Genomic DNA, 16,183 nt, shown 5'->3' with positions numbered 1-16,183 from the left:
TACACTTTTGTTTATACTGTTTGCTGTTTTAAAGTTCACAACAATAACATGCGGTGTAATAAGATAGCTAGACTCATTTGATTCGGAATCCAACGTATTTATGCAGACTATATGCAAGTGTTCAATTTTACATATTCGGATATTCCTATCAAGGCCATATTACCAGCATACGCTTAAGGTCTTCGCAAATCTGACGAACGGAAAAGTACGGCTCAAAATGTACACAATTCTATATAGAAATTTCTACATCAGCTAACAATGTGCATAATATTCGAATCGTATATATGAATCCCGATATTAATACCATTGACCTTTGCGTGCTGGGATAACTCAATTATATGAGACTTAAATGTTGACATAAACTTGACGTAATCACTAATTTGTTTTTAGATAATAACATCCAGGCTGTTCTTATGAAACACGTACACTTAAAACCATAACGTTAAACAGTTATATTTTAAGTTTCAAGGTATAGTAATGTTTATATCATAATCTAATATTATTAAAGGCACTGACACCCATACAGCACTGACTCCAATACCTCTGATTGCTAATACGTGATGCTTTCCACGTTGGCAAATCAAACATGTATAAACCAAATCGAAACTGAAAAGTACAAATTGTAAGAGTTCATCGTTAGAAATGATAACAAATTTGAGTAATGTATATGTCAGCAAATAAAGTTCTCATTACATAAACAGTCAAACGCATATTTTTTGCTTCAGCTTCAAACTCCTCTTCATGTTCTCGTTCTGCGGACGAATTTAATAACGTACGTGCATTATTGACAGCAGAAATGTTATTTGACTATCGTTGACAATTAAATGCTGGCCAGTATAATTTAAATAATCATATCCTAAGTTTCGTCTACACAATTTGGAAAACTGAACAATATGCACCCTCCTTTTAGATTAAAGCTAGACGAAATTGGATAAATGACAATACTGACTAGAAAATAATTTGGGAGAAAAGCAAAAATTGGAAAAATAATACAGCAATGGTTTGCATGTTGCAGTTTAATCATATAACATTACTGACAGTGAATACCCTTAAATTGCATATAATTCTTGTTTGTTATAGTCAACATGTTAAATGCGTAAAGATTGCTGTTAAACTGCATTTTATACAAAGATATAAGGTAAATGTGTGAATAATTGAAATAATTGTTTGGATGACCAAGACATAACATATAACAAAGCGTAAAGAAACCTTTGCACAGAGAAGGCAAAAAGTCATCCATATCTACGTGCCCGTTTATCTATGACTGAATTGGGAACATTCCATTGAGCAACAACGGGCGTGTAAGTACTACATACATTAACAGAGATATCTTTTCAAGCTAGCCTTTCTTACAGAACCATTGTCACTTACTTAGGATAAACAGTTTGAGCAACAATTCAGGTTATGAATTAATGAAATTTGTGTTTGGTTTTGTTTACTCATTTCATTCGGATTTTTGCGTTTGGACAAGACAAGGAAACGATGATGGTCAGCAAAATTAACAACCGTATCTTAAAAGATTGTCTTGTATCGCTATTGGTGGTGTTGGTATGCTGTTCAAAAGTATTAGGTGCGTTGCGTTCGTTTCAGAGCAGAAAATATTCTTTATTCTTAAGTGCATATTTGTCTTGACTCAATCCTAACTGTGATGGCTGATATTGCACGCGTTCTTTACAAACGACGCAAACCATCGTTTAGCAAAGTTATTTGACAATAATGATTTCCTAATTATTTTAAAACAACACATAATTAATATTATATGGTTTCAACTTAACAAGAATACAAAACTGTTTAAAGTGTGAACACTTTTATCCTACCAGCGATTTCACTGTCCAATAGATAAAAATAATGATTTTATTTTTTCCCCACAGATTCTAGTCCTTTAAAACGATACTGTGATGTCTACAACCCGTTCTGCAGATGTCCACAGTACAACAACGGATGTTATGAATGCCCCGCCTCATGCCAAACAGGTAATGATGTGAAGCCCAGTGAACGTACAGAACAATTACGTCCATGAATAATGATCTTTTTTCATGGTTCTATACGATATACGCCGTAAACAAGAGTAGTGGTGAGTACGAAGATCGTATATATACTTCGACACAATGAATTTCATATTGATTATTTGATATTTTTATTTGAAATTGGAAAGAAGTCACATAATAGAATGTCTTGAACATGATATGAGGGTGTTGTTTTATTTGTGTATTATTTAAAACAAAATATTATGTCTGGTTCACGGGATCATTATTTTCATTTTATCCTACATTTAATTACGCAATGTTTCCGGAAATCTAACCATTCTATTCCACAAGGAAACCACGCCTCGGTGGCGAGTACATGAGATCTTTCTCTTGAGGAAACTTCCATCCTGGAGAACATGTAAAAGTTCCCAAATAAAATGTACTTATATCAACACTCGATAATGAATAGCTCAAACTTGTTTTTTCTGTTTTACTTTCAATGTAAGCAAAATAAAACTTTAGTTGTACCAGCGGTAGAACAGACTAACAATTACTTTGAGGTCCTTTTTTAAGACATTACTATGTTAGTCGTATGGACGAGTAATAGCGAGTCAAATAGAGATCATCAATATAATTCGATGTAACACATTGCATTTATTGTTTGACATTTTCATTATAAATGGCAAAATGTTCATATTATATGATTTCTATAAACTAATATGAACTTATAGGGATTGTTTATTGATTAAAAACAACACAAATATATCTGCGCCACTGGGTACCTATATATTTCATCCTACGTTATATTTAGCAATTTGACATATCACGATTCTTATTCCATTAGGAAACCACTCTTCGGTTGCGAGTACATCAGAACAAATCTCCTTCAGCAACTTCAATCCTGGAGAATTACCGACACATGCAGGTAAAAGTTATCAAATAAATTGTTTGTGCATGAACAACTGCTGTTGAACTGCTAAATCGTGTTGTTTTGCTTTACTAAAAACATAAGCTAAGTGAGACGTCAGTTGTACCAGTTGAGTACCTTATTAACCATTACTTCGAGGTCCTTTATTTGAGACTTATTACCAAGTGTCATACATACAGGCACATCAACACATGCCAACCATAGGTACAACTGGGGTAACTGTGTATATTGTTTTCGGGTCATTTTGTTTACGTTTATGATGATTGTGCGAGCGTGTATTTCGAAGCTTATTAGTGCGAGGACTCGGTTTTGGAAACAGAACCGATGACGTTTTTTTAGGTTAAGTTTATTGAAAGTTGAATGAGATAGCCTCAATATACGAACTTGTATATTAACTTGGCGATGTCATTAGTGGATTAAATTGATGCATACATATTGTCATTGATATACCTTAATAACATTGAATACATTTATAGTATACAGGACAAGCCCCATCCTCAGTCGGAACAATAAGCACCAGTCCTCTAACGTTTAACTTCAACTTTTCAAACTTTATTATTTTAATTAAAATAAACTGTCATATAAATAAAATATAAACATTCGATCAGCTTTTTTATTAATTGGTAAACAAACAATTCATCGTCCTGCATCTTAATGCTAATGTTCAGTTCCCTCATGAGTATCATTTCTTTATGAGTGTAATAGACATGTGATTTCAACTGTTGATATGTATTAATACAATTATGAAATGCATATGAAATCTTCTTCAATTTTCATTTATGTTTGTTTAAGTGCATTTAACTTTGTTGAGAATGAATGCAATGAGAAAATGTACGACCTCCTTAATCTTCCTGAAGCATGTACTGAATAATTTTAACACATCGAATCAAAACGAAATTTGACATTCTAGCGAATAGTATTATACATGGAGAAAAAAATGACAGGTGTACAATAATTTCCGGTGTGTAGACTACATATATATTTGAACTTCAACAATTTCCATTCCGGTTAAAATCCCACAATGAATAATTTCAAATGTAATCAGCGTATAGTTTTTAAGTTTATTAAGTTTTAATAATTTAAAAATCAATAAAGACCCAGTGTCAAACAGGTGGCAATATTCTATGTTAATTATAGCTTAATACGTATATAATTCATATAATGTGTACGAAAATGGATGACATGAATGATGCCAGTTACCGTACGATCTACTTTTATGCAGACATTAGCATCAAGCTCTAGTTCAAGTAAATGAATTAATTGTTCATTGAACATGCACAATAATGCATTTAAACTTTTAGATGAATTTAATATTCCTTTCAATCATCGAGTTGTAAAACCTTACAAAATGTACTGTTATCTGTTAAACAATATTTTAGCGCGTGCCGGCTATTCGAGGCCTGGAAGCGGCCGCAAGAACTTTGTGCTTCCCAGGCGTCTGAATGGTCAATATATACACTTCTGACATTACACATAGTGTTTTCTTGATTTGAACTCTCTGTATAACTAAATAATAACGAAATCACAACAACAAACTTGCTTGAGGCCATGCATTACATTACCCAAACTATGTTGTTCTTTAACGTTTTAACAAGAACAATTTACACTTGAACGGACCTTTAGACTTGCCATGTATGTGACAGAGCTAGGACCTATCGGTAATAATTGGTAATATATTTATTGACTTCATTACATATATTTATTGGTGGTATAGGTAATGGTAAAGTACACGATTATTATTCAGTCAAGAATTTTAAATGAAAAATAAAAGCTTAATGTCTGGATAAATATTTAGTACACTTCGTTACGCTGCATGCGATGTTTACCTTATGATCATAATCACCAGATGAATAAAATGCTAACGGGGGATTTCTTAAGCGCTCTGTTCGATTTAATTGTAAGCATTGTAATATGTATAATTTAAGTATTTTTAATAAAAGAACAACATCACAGTTTGACAAAATGATTATTTTCAATACAATTGTAATAGTTAAAAAGGGTAATTTTTATTAGATTCAAACACACATATCAGTACTTCTGACCAATAAATTGTTTGAAAATATCTGTTAGTGTTTGCCTCGTCATTGTGGATATCAGAAAAAATATAGCATGTGCAACACCTTTCTTAGATAACTCAGGTAAAACGCGTATTATCAACATGTCGTTACTAACTACATGTCGTTTAAACTTCCCTCCAATTTTTGAAGGGTGTGTGGTTTAGTGTCAGTGTGTTGGTTTTGATCTCGGGTTCTCGGGTTCAAACCACAAGAATGGCACTATTGTATTTGATATATTTCATCGCAATAATAATTTTTCAAAACTATTTTTAAAATTATAATTTTGTTAACAAATTCGATAAATAATATTGTTCAAAATACGAACATATTTGAAAAGTCCGTTTTAATAAAGTAAGAATAAATATGCATCTATTATTTTTCATTACTTTGTTTTACATTCCTTTCGTTAAAGGCGAATAAACAAACACAGTTGCATATTTTAAGCAAAAAAAAACCACAAATATTAAGCTACACCACTCAATCAACATATAACTTCGTCACAATGTCTGTGACTACATTAAAATGGTAATCTAACAGTTGGGTAAATGATGGTCAATCCAACGTGGTTTTCTTTCTACCACGCCGCGTGTTGATGCATGAATATCGCCTAAATTCCCAACATACAACTACTTTCTGAAACAAACATATGCTTGATAGACATTGCTGCAAACGATCTTCTACCCACTGTGTCTATTCACTCTGTATTGTAGCATCTGGAGATACAACATCCCGTCCAGACAATGATCGTTCATCGACAAGCAACGCCCCGGGATACGGAAGCGCCGGTGGTGATCTGGGTACATGATCTAGACATCATTCAGTCATTGAGTTTTCGAGTATCATTCCTTTTTAAAAACGCTGTTTCAAACTGATACTGTATCTGTACCATGTATACGGATACTAGCTACGGAGCGTGCCATTTCGTATTATCGAATCTTATGAAAGTCATTATTTCAACTCAAAACTAAGTTTTCGTATGAAGATTTTTAATATGACAATATGAACAAAGTTCATCTAAACAATTTCAATTCCTGAGACACTACTACACGTGACATTGCTACATAGAGAAATTAATGTATTGCAAGTACCTGTATTATTCTCTGAAGGTTTTGATATTGATGAGATTAGAAATTTTTATTTCAGTATGCCCGTTAATTAGTAACTGCCCACCAAGTATGATCGCAATCGACGCTAACGACTGTCCATATTGCTCGACTTCTGTAGCAGGTAAGTTTGAAGACCTATTTGTATATACAGCAACTTTATTAAGAACTTTGACACACATACAGACAGCAGAACCCTACCGGACTATTGCTGACCGAGTAAGAACAGCATCTCCATTTTCATAATCCAAGCTTAAATATGTTGTAAGATGTCGCTGTATCCAGATTTGTGTTAACTTTTCTGCGGGTATCGCAGCAACCACACCACAATTGTGTCCGGCAATCCAAATAAAATAACGAGCATATTTTCAATATTCACGTACTGAGTTCCATAAAAACCTAGCTGAAGTACCTCGCGAGTTACCGCAACATCCAGATTTTTCAGACGGACCGTCAGACGAACGGGCAGACACACAGACAACACTAAAATCATGTTCATATTCCACATATGGCTCCCATTTGTCATATAATGTATAATCAATCAAGCTTTGGTAATTTAGAATTTAGGCCGGATTTAAATTTCAATTGCACTTATTTTTGTTACCACAATAATCACGATTTGTGTCTGACGAAAAATCGCTGAACCCGTGCATACTCCCTGTATAAACATCCATCTGCATACTGATTTCCTCATCTTTGATTGAGGTTGATTTAGATCTAATGGTGTAGAATTTTCGGACGGACTGAAGGACGGTGAAACAGACTAGCAGACGTATCAATCTTAAATATTATGCGTGATCAATATATAGCATTCAAACCAACTAAAAAGCTCTATGAGCCGAGCATTCATACTAAGTTTAATACATTTTTAGCTATCACGGAAAATAAATAATTACATGTATTGATTGCACATTGACATAAAAGCCTGTGTTAATGAGTCTTATTTATGAGAGTTGTATGTGTTTGCACGATGACACTTTTTGTTGATTTTTACTCCCCAGCTTGAACTTTTTGAAGGATTGGGAAATATAAAACAATAAACAGTAGCGTTTAAACACATTTATCATGGGAGTACCTAGACTAGAACAAATATTATATTTTCTATTTGCCTAATTGTTTGAAACAAATAGCAGCAAACATGTATCATGTATAATAAATAATTTTAATAATAAAAGATACAAACTATGACCGGGCAGAAGTAATTTGCTGTAAACTTCTAAATTATGTATAGAGATTGTCGTTTTTTTATGCTTAAGAAAACAGTAATTTTGTCTGTGACTGGATATTGTATTTTGCACATAAAAATCAATAATAGTATGTATACGTATGTTAAGGTTTAGAATATATCGACAACATGACTTTAACTTGTGCACAAAAGTAAGTATTATGTTTTAACACGTTGTTTTCTTTTTGCATTCCTCAACAGTCCAACAGTCCAAAAACAAAATGAAATATAAATTCATTAGTTTTCAATGCCCCCCTTTACCTCTAAAAAATCAACGATGTCGTTTTAGGTGGCTCCAGCAGACCATTACTGAACACGAACGGTTGTCCAGCGGTAACTATTAGACCAGAATTTATGACACACTGCCACATCAACAGGAATGGATGTTTAGAATGCATGGGACTAAGTGGGTGTTTATTTTTATTATTAACAACACTTTTAAGAGCTCAAACTTGTCTACAAATTTCTTCAGTCGGGTTAGCAGGCCAACATTTGGAAACGTGTAGAATATTTGTCGGATTAGTCCAGGATTTAATAACTTAGCACATATTACACTACAAGATTTAATAATGTGGTTTTATTTGCGCATTACGTATTGGGATTTTTGCTCTTTAAGAATTGTACAACTTTAATTGATATGAAAAATAATATTACCTCTGAAGAATGCAACTTTTTATACAATATACACCTACTTGGTTAAAACAAAAATTTGTGTATTGAATGACTTGGCGTTCATTCTTTAAACGTCATTTGCTTGAAAACAAAAATAAAAACACAACACATAAGACATATTTCCAACGTAAAATAAACTTTCTTTAATGAAACCTTAAGTTTTCAAAATAACAATTTAAACTGCAATTATGTAATTACTTCCATAATGTTATACTACTCAAGCTCATTAAATGGTACTCATCTTGTGCTAATTGTATTGTCCACTACCCGTACCTGACGTTCTTACTGCAAAACGTTGAGTTGGTTCTCCTTATGCTGCTGATTGTATAATATACCATTAGTAGTAACTTAAAGGTGTACATTATGTACTCAGTTAATGATTAACCACTGAAACTGAACTAATTTTATTTAATTACGATAATGTCGTACACACTTTATGTTGAAGTTCTATTATTTGTTTGATATGGTGTATCAATATGGTGTACTTCTCGTGCTATCTAAATCTTTCTCACATTATTGTACATATTGTATGGTGCTCTACTTGAAGAAACCTTATTGCATAAGCATCAAACTTACTTAGGTAATATTGTCTCAGCCTTTATCAATGATGTAGTACTTGTATTTAGTGATGGTCTATTTAACCTTTTTTAATAAGTATATTTAAATCACACAAGGTAGGAATAAGGTAACCATTTGTTCTTAATCTTTCCCACGTACGCATTTTATGTTTTGTCACAATATAATGGAAAGGTCATATGCGTTGATACCTTACCTAAATAAAAGAAATACAGATATGCGATTTTGCATATATATCATTTCAGTTATAATTATTTTTTTCAGTTGTAACCACTACACCATCTACTACACCAACGACTACAACAACTACTACACCAACTACAACATCAACCACTACACTTACGACTAAACCAACCACTACACCAACAACTACACCAACAACTACACCAACGACTACACCAACCACTACACCAACTACTACACCAACAACTACACCAACCACTACACCAACTACTACACCAACCACTACACCAACAACTACACAAACCACTACACCAATCACTACACCAACAAGTACACTAACAACTTCACCAACGACTACAACAACCACTACACCAACCACTACACCAACTACTACACCAACAACTACACAAACCACTACACCAATCACTACACCAACAACTACATCAACTACTATACCACACACTTTGCCAACCACTACACCAAAAACACCAACCACTACACCAACCACTACAACAACCACTACACCAAAAACCCCGATAACCATCACTCCGACATCCACACCAACACACACGTCGATAACCATTCCGATAAGAACTGCGACATCAACTTCGATAACCTCTCCGACCACAACAACCACAACGACGACCATTGATGTCACACCAGGTATGCATTATCTTCTTATATACGATTTTTTATAATCATTGTATATTAATATAAATAAATAAATAAGTTATGGATGATAAATATAATAAAACACCAATGCATATTCTTTTGAAAACACTGTATCCTATGACGAATACAATAACCATTAGAAATAAGTATTTATACCAAAAATAAATTATTTTTTAACAGTGCTAACACTAAGTGTCTTATACCCTAGCAATTTCGACTATATGTTTTCGTCATGGGTGTATAGAGATATGAATTAAGATTTATCAGTGCAAATGCGCAATCACACCATTGTCTTGTTAAAACCCGCAGTTAAAATCCGATCGAACGTTAACATGGTTAAAATGGAAGTGCGATTTTTTATTAAGTTGTTTTATTTGTATGTGTCGGATTTATTTATTCCATGGGCTGAAGAGTGTTGAGTCGAATTCTCCGGTATGTTTCTCGAAGATTTCGTGTTTTGTCTTACCATTTTTTATTATCTTCAATACGGCACAGGACGATATTATCAAACGTGTGATCAGGTTCGCTAAAATGTGATGTAACGAGGGATCTATTAAATTTACAGATAAAGTAAAACCAAATGTCTAGTCAAATGAATGTTCTATGCAATGCATTGTTTCATACAAGTATATTAAGTTGTTTTGGAACAACACGACTCTACGAATGTTTGATGAAGGTACTTTCACGATATGTGCATTGTGCATTGTCGTTGACGAATATTTGCCATCGTCATCCTTATGCCAATACTCTGTTCGTCGTGATTATTTGATGAAATGATTAATATACCCACCAATAAGCCACACCTTTAAGTATTGCAGAATACATACAAATAACATACATTTACTCGTAATCTTCGTCTACAGACAAAAATCGTATTCTTTATTTTATCCATTTCGATGGTTTATAGAGAAAAATCAATAAACTAAAACTGATAGTTCACTGTTTAAAACAGTGACAAAATAATCATAAAACATATCGATAATTGTTGTTTTACCGGAACATTTTATTTATATGTTTGGTTTCCCTATAATGACTCCATTTTCAGAGGCGGATCCATGATTTGTGGTTAGCATGTCACGCCTCATGTACTTTCATCAAAGTACCTTCTTATAATTCCAAAAACGTGCATAGTTTATAGGTAATACGGATGGATATAGCCGGAAGAAATATAAAGAAGAACACACGGGCGGTTATCAGGCTATTGGCGAATACAGCAGGGAGGGGGAGAGCATTTGCACTGTCTTTGCAATGAATATCATAACACGCCGGCAAATGACTTTTCAGTATCAATATCTCAGTCATTTCCATAAAAATGTAAAGTAGATCTATAAAAAGTATACATTGAATGAATTATCATAAGAAAATAATTAAAATTTATCATTAAAAGTATGTTATGAAAAGAAAATTGAAGAAGGCCTTACATAAATGCTTGTCAAAGTCTTCTGCATTTACTCTTGTTTTGGCGCATTCATCTTTATTGACATAAAATGCAGCAAAAAGTGAATCAATGTGCAAATAGAGGGATACATCAGAATCGCAAAGTTCAACTTGAAAAACCGGGCGACAGAAGGTCTACAATTAAAACATTTAGCGATTGTCTGTGATAAGTTGGAAATGTTGTGTGCGAAAAAGAAAGAAAAATGAGTTTAAATAGGTGAATTATATCTAGTTAGGTGTTAAACCTCAAATGAATTGACTTTACTTTGGTAATTGTTTGGGGGCGTACGCCGCGTCCGCCCCCCCCCCCCACTTGGATCTGCCTATGAATTTTACCTAGGGCTACAAGTCTGCATTGAATGTTGATAAAATATACGGATCTGGTTCCTTTGAACATACATGTTATAACATGTCGGGGCGTCCAACGTGGAATTATTTTATCCGAAATGGCAAACATACAAAATATCCGAATATATATTTCAAATGCATTTAATTTTAAACATTAATTTCTTTTATTAGAGGAAAACAACGACACGTTCTATACTTAAGTTGGTCGAAACGTTTTTTCAGAAAGGCGTTACTGCCTGCAATGTGAGGGAACAGTGTCACCGCATACATGCAGTCAAGTGACTAAATGTGGAAACACAGAAGTAAAATTTTACCACTTTGAATATGGATCAACACAAAACAAAAATAATGTTATGGACGTTTAGGAGATTGTAAAATGATTATTAAAATTGTATACACGACATGAGTATAAACAATTTATTTCCTTAGTTTATTCGTTGTATGTGTAAAAATTAGCACTCTATGTTTGGATTATGTCGTAATAATTTCTATATTTTTATATAGAGCTGTTTCATCGAATCGTTTATCAACTCTATGGGTGGCATTCGGTACAGACTCGGATGTCGTAATGTATGTTTCCTGTTAAATGTTAGATTAGTAAAATGTCATAGTTCTAGGAAAAAACTTCAACAGTACAGTACAACATGCCATATATTTACAATTTCTCAAAGCTTACTGTTTGAAACCTTTATAAAAACTCCGCTATATTTCCCAAAATGTTTGCCATGTTCGGCGATTTATTTTGTATAATATGATCAGAAATTTACTTTGTCCTGCAAATACTAAAAGTAATATTTATTATTAACCCATTTATGACTAGCGTCTAGAAAATAGGCCTTGGCAAACAGCGTAGACCCAGATGAGGCACCGCATGATGCGGCGTCTCATCAGGGTCAGCGCTGTTTGCTTAAAGGACTTTCTGTAAGAAATATTATAAATATAGAAATAAATATACTAGACACCCCTCAAATTTGGAAAGAACTTGATCCAATTTAGAAGGATGGGAGAGTCCACAAGGCATTAATGGGTTAAGGAACATTTTTTTTTCATAAAAAGTTGCAGAAGTGCGGAATGAGAGGCAAACGAGAACAGTCATTAAACACCGGCAAAAGAAACACTCCTTATGTTAACGTGATTCAAGACAGGCGAGAGGCATCAAACATTTCTGATGACGTTCTTGATGATCCAGGAATCTTCCCAGTTTGTTCTCAATGTTGCAATGAAAGTCTCTGTAACCAAGGTGGATGCGGAGCTAATCGTAAGTTGTGTGGGAGATTTAAAGCTCTTTCAAGATAACAACACTGTGTAAATTATAACACAGCAGAAAGAATATAGGGCGAACAGTTGAAAACGAGTGTAAAATATTGTTAAGTAATAGAATGACGTAAAATGTCGAATGTAAAAAATACAAGACAAATATCATAACATAATATAAGAATATAAAGAGCCGCAAATCGTTTATCTAAGGCGAGCAATCGCCTGTAAAATATATGACAATACATATATGAAAATATATGAGTGAACGCCAAACATAATTCGGTTATAGTTTCGCTGACAATGCTCAGACCTTAATAAAAGTGCTCTTATATCTTTTATCTGACCGATATAGAGCTTTGCTGAGGCATTATACAAATACATATACGAATTAAATTGATTTGTATTATTATGTATGGAATGTATAGCGTAAACATCTACATAATTTCGTCTGCCTACTTCTTTACAGCCTATCCGGACCTCACACAAGGTACGAGAGGACCGTTGTGTTTCAGCTGCCCACAGCAAAGTACGACAGATGACTGCGACACGCTGAGACTATGTGGAAAAAATCAGGTAGTGTTGTGTCCTACTTAGATTATTATAAACTTAAATTGTACAAAAGTGAACATATATGTGTGCAATGTTTCAAGTGTGGTAGATGGACATTATTCTGGATGGAATGAGGCATTTGTAAATAACCTATTACATGCATATAGAACATAAGTAGGTTATATATCATTTAAAATAAAAATACAATTCAAATACAATAGCATCAGTCAATGCATCATTTTGACTACCAAACAAAATGATATAGATCTCTAGTTGTTTCGTTTTTCTTCACTTACACAATTAACCTTTTTTCTTTAATGGCATATTGAAATATCACATCGATTGTGAATTGTATTAGGTAAATATATTAGGATGGTACTTTATGGAAGAAGGCTGAGTCATATAATATAAAATATGCTTTAGATGTGTATGCTGGAACAAATAACCATCAGTGACATGGTACTCTGGACAACATCCTGTCAAGACGCAAGAGTAAGTCGGATGTTAGTATAGATTCAACAGGCAAAATGATATCCCATACATTTGAAATAACGGGGAAGACGTACTGTATTTGCAATCTTACAAAGGATTACCTCGTTTTCAAATACGTTTGAATGCTCCTTTAGTTGACAATTTAAGGGGCCTTTTCATGTTTTGGTAAATTGACAAAAATTAAACAAGTTGTTTTATATTCGCAAATTTTCGATTTAGTTTTTATATTTGTGAGGAAACAGTAATACTGAACATTTGCCATGCTCTAATATAGCCATTATATGCATATTTTGACGATATAAAAACCTGAAAATTATAAAACGTTGCAACGTGAAACGATTGAATAATTTGGAGAGTTCTGTTGTTGTCGTTTTATTTTTTGAAACTACGAGGATTGCTTATGCATAGTATTAAATACAGCTTTAATTGCATGCGGAAGGATGGTCGAGGGGTCTAATTGGTAGACCGTTTACTCCAGAACTCCTGGGGTCAGTGGTTCGAGCCCTGTTGAGGGTTTCTTTTTTTCTATAAAACATATTTTATTCTTGATTTTACTGGAGCTTTTTAGAGCAAATGTTAACATTTATCAATAAAAAGCATGTAATGACAAACTTCAAAACATGCCATTATCTATGAAAAGGCCCCTTTAAGTGCTTTATTTCTTTGTACATTATGTTTTCAGTTCAATTGACACGTAATACACGCTATAATTTTGAAACCATCAACTTTTCTATTTTGTTTGATGTTTGTTGTAGACTTGCCAAATGATGATGAATACTGCAGGTAAATTAACGAGTAACAATTATTTGTACTACACTTAAAATGACTATCACAATGTAGTCTGAAATTTCATACGCCTGCGAAAACTAGAATAAATTATGTTAATAATTTGAAGCAATTGAAGTTTTCGAAAAACTACTGTTCAATAAATATATTATTTTGTACAAACATGTTTGTAATAATATGTTTCGAACATGACTATGCATGCTAAAAGCGCCGTCGACAAAATGTTTTTCAAATTCGTTTATATCAAAATGATTTTTCGGAGATCTAATATTGCACTTTAACTATTTATTTTCAAACATGGCAGTGCAGAACTACAATTAGATCTGGTTCATTTATGTTGCACGTTTAGACTCAAACTGCACCTCGACCTGTTGCGCATCTGATTTGTGTAATCATGAGTGTCCAGGTAAGCTTCTATAAAGGTCGTGGTTTTCTAGGAAAAAAACAATATACCCATCAGTTTTTTGTTTTATTGCTTTTTTACGAGGTTTTAAACCCTTTATTTCCTGTTGTATCGATATGTTCCATTACAAAATGGTATTTACAGTTTGTGACAGAACAGCGTTGTCTATTGTTTTGACATAAGACCATATGGTATAATGATATAGCGTTTTCTAATATTTTATTGCAAAATCGTGTTTGTGCAAGTTTTGAAACATAATCGGGTTTTATCAAACATGTGCTAATTTGGACATCATTTTACACTGAAATATGTTGAATGTGTAAGAGATACGCTGATTATTTACATATGATCATGGTTGTGCAGGTTTTGAAATTACTATATCTTAAATATTTTTTTTATTATTGTATCATGAAACATTGAACAATTATGAATGTGTACAATATACAATGATGATTAAAAAAAGTAATTTTGTAGTAAGATGCCCCATCCTTCATTGCCAGTTGGACTGTGGTAAGCCTCCAAAGTACAAGAAAGACCTCAATGGATGTGACGTGTGTGTCTGTGACACAGCATCGGGTACACACGTCCTCATTGGATGAAAGAGGATATTGGATTGCTTGATAGACATTTTTAATGTTTTGTTTGTTCGGTTCGATGATTGCAAATTGTTTAATGTCTTCACTGTTCGTTTTAAATAACATCAACTCATATTATTGTTATAATTTATCTCGAATTAACAAACAACCGATTATAATTTTTATTATTAACACACGGGTCGGAGATGTGTTACATAAAACAAAAGCTTGTAATAACTTGTTTTCCAAATGTACATACGTCCATTAGAAATGTTACAACACGCGGGTTGGAGACTTTTTGATACAATATTGTTTCGCTAATTGATTACCTAATCACAAGCAGCCATAACACAATCAGGAATATGAACAACAACAACCTCAAGTGAGGGCAATGTACATTCAAATTATTGTGCTTAGCAAATGTTAGCTACAAACATGCATCAATTAGCCTAGCACAGTTTAAAACTTAACTTCATTCGCGCGCACACTATTTATAAGTTTGTGGCTTTACGTGTTTTCTTCTAAGACAACATGACTCCATATCAAACCGAAATCAAATACGCAGCATCTGATTTATTAAATGCTTATTAATATTTACTTACATTACCATATAGAATATGATACCTTGAAATTAATTTCGACATAGACTTAATTGGCATATTATGACAATAATATTCTTTTGCACAAAATTTGTTGAATATATGTAATACACATTATTGAGATGAAAGCACAATAAATAAACATGACATTAAAAAGAAACACATTTGTACTTTAGTCTGTAACCAAAATGCAGTTAGTGTTTTAATGGGATATGAAAGATGAAAGAGACATAGTACCACATGCCTTAACTTAAATCTAAATGCTACAATCTCAAGCTCTTTTAGGTTACCTTTTTTACAGTAGTGTCTGCACAAATATGACGTTTTTTGAAGATCGCAGTGTTTTAATGTGTG

At 33.2% G+C, this 16,183-nt stretch overlaps 1 protein-coding gene across 5 annotated transcripts; it reads left to right on the top strand.

Annotated features, from left to right (window-relative positions):
* The first annotated feature begins 1,345 nt into the window (after positions 1-1,345).
* Positions 1,346-15,365, top strand: LOC127869341 (uncharacterized). 5 transcript variants are annotated; one of them, XM_052411837.1, is made up of 15 exons: positions 1,346-1,570; positions 1,872-1,973; positions 2,812-2,892; positions 5,663-5,749; positions 6,096-6,179; positions 7,570-7,686; positions 8,793-9,374; positions 11,391-11,470; positions 11,673-11,738; positions 12,231-12,426; positions 12,892-12,998; positions 13,398-13,466; positions 14,222-14,249; positions 14,602-14,658; positions 15,130-15,365. In XM_052411837.1, the coding sequence occupies exons 1-15, from the start codon at positions 1,483-1,485 to the stop codon at positions 15,252-15,254; spliced, it is 1,869 nt and encodes a 622-aa protein (XP_052267797.1). In that variant the 5' UTR covers positions 1,346-1,482; the 3' UTR covers positions 15,255-15,365. The 5 variants fall into 5 exon arrangements, with proteins under 5 accessions (XP_052267797.1, XP_052267796.1, XP_052267798.1 ...); XM_052411836.1 differs by having other exon boundaries at positions 12,225-12,426; XM_052411838.1 differs by having other exon boundaries at positions 12,225-12,426; positions 14,562-14,658.
* The last annotated feature ends 818 nt before the right edge of the window (positions 15,366-16,183 follow it).

The sequence above is a fragment of the Dreissena polymorpha genome, chromosome 2 (assembly GCF_020536995.1).
Source record: "Dreissena polymorpha isolate Duluth1 chromosome 2, UMN_Dpol_1.0, whole genome shotgun sequence".
NCBI lineage: Eukaryota > Metazoa > Mollusca > Bivalvia > Myida > Dreissenidae > Dreissena > Dreissena polymorpha.
Note: the sequence above shows the minus strand (reverse complement) of the source record. Positions and strands in the feature narration are given on the sequence as shown.

Bases quoted from the DNA above. Each gene is read 5' to 3' on its own strand.
- LOC127869341 (XM_052411836.1), top strand. From the start codon at position 1,483: ATGATGGTCAGCAAAATTAACAACCGTATCTTAAAAGATTGTCTTGTA. The intron at 12,999-13,397 runs GTAGTGTTGTGT...AATATGCTTTAG, and splicing joins GACTATGTGGAAAAAATCAG to ATGTGTATGCTGGAACAAAT. The intron at 14,250-14,601 runs GTAAATTAACGA...TTGCACGTTTAG, and splicing joins AATGATGATGAATACTGCAG to ACTCAAACTGCACCTCGACC.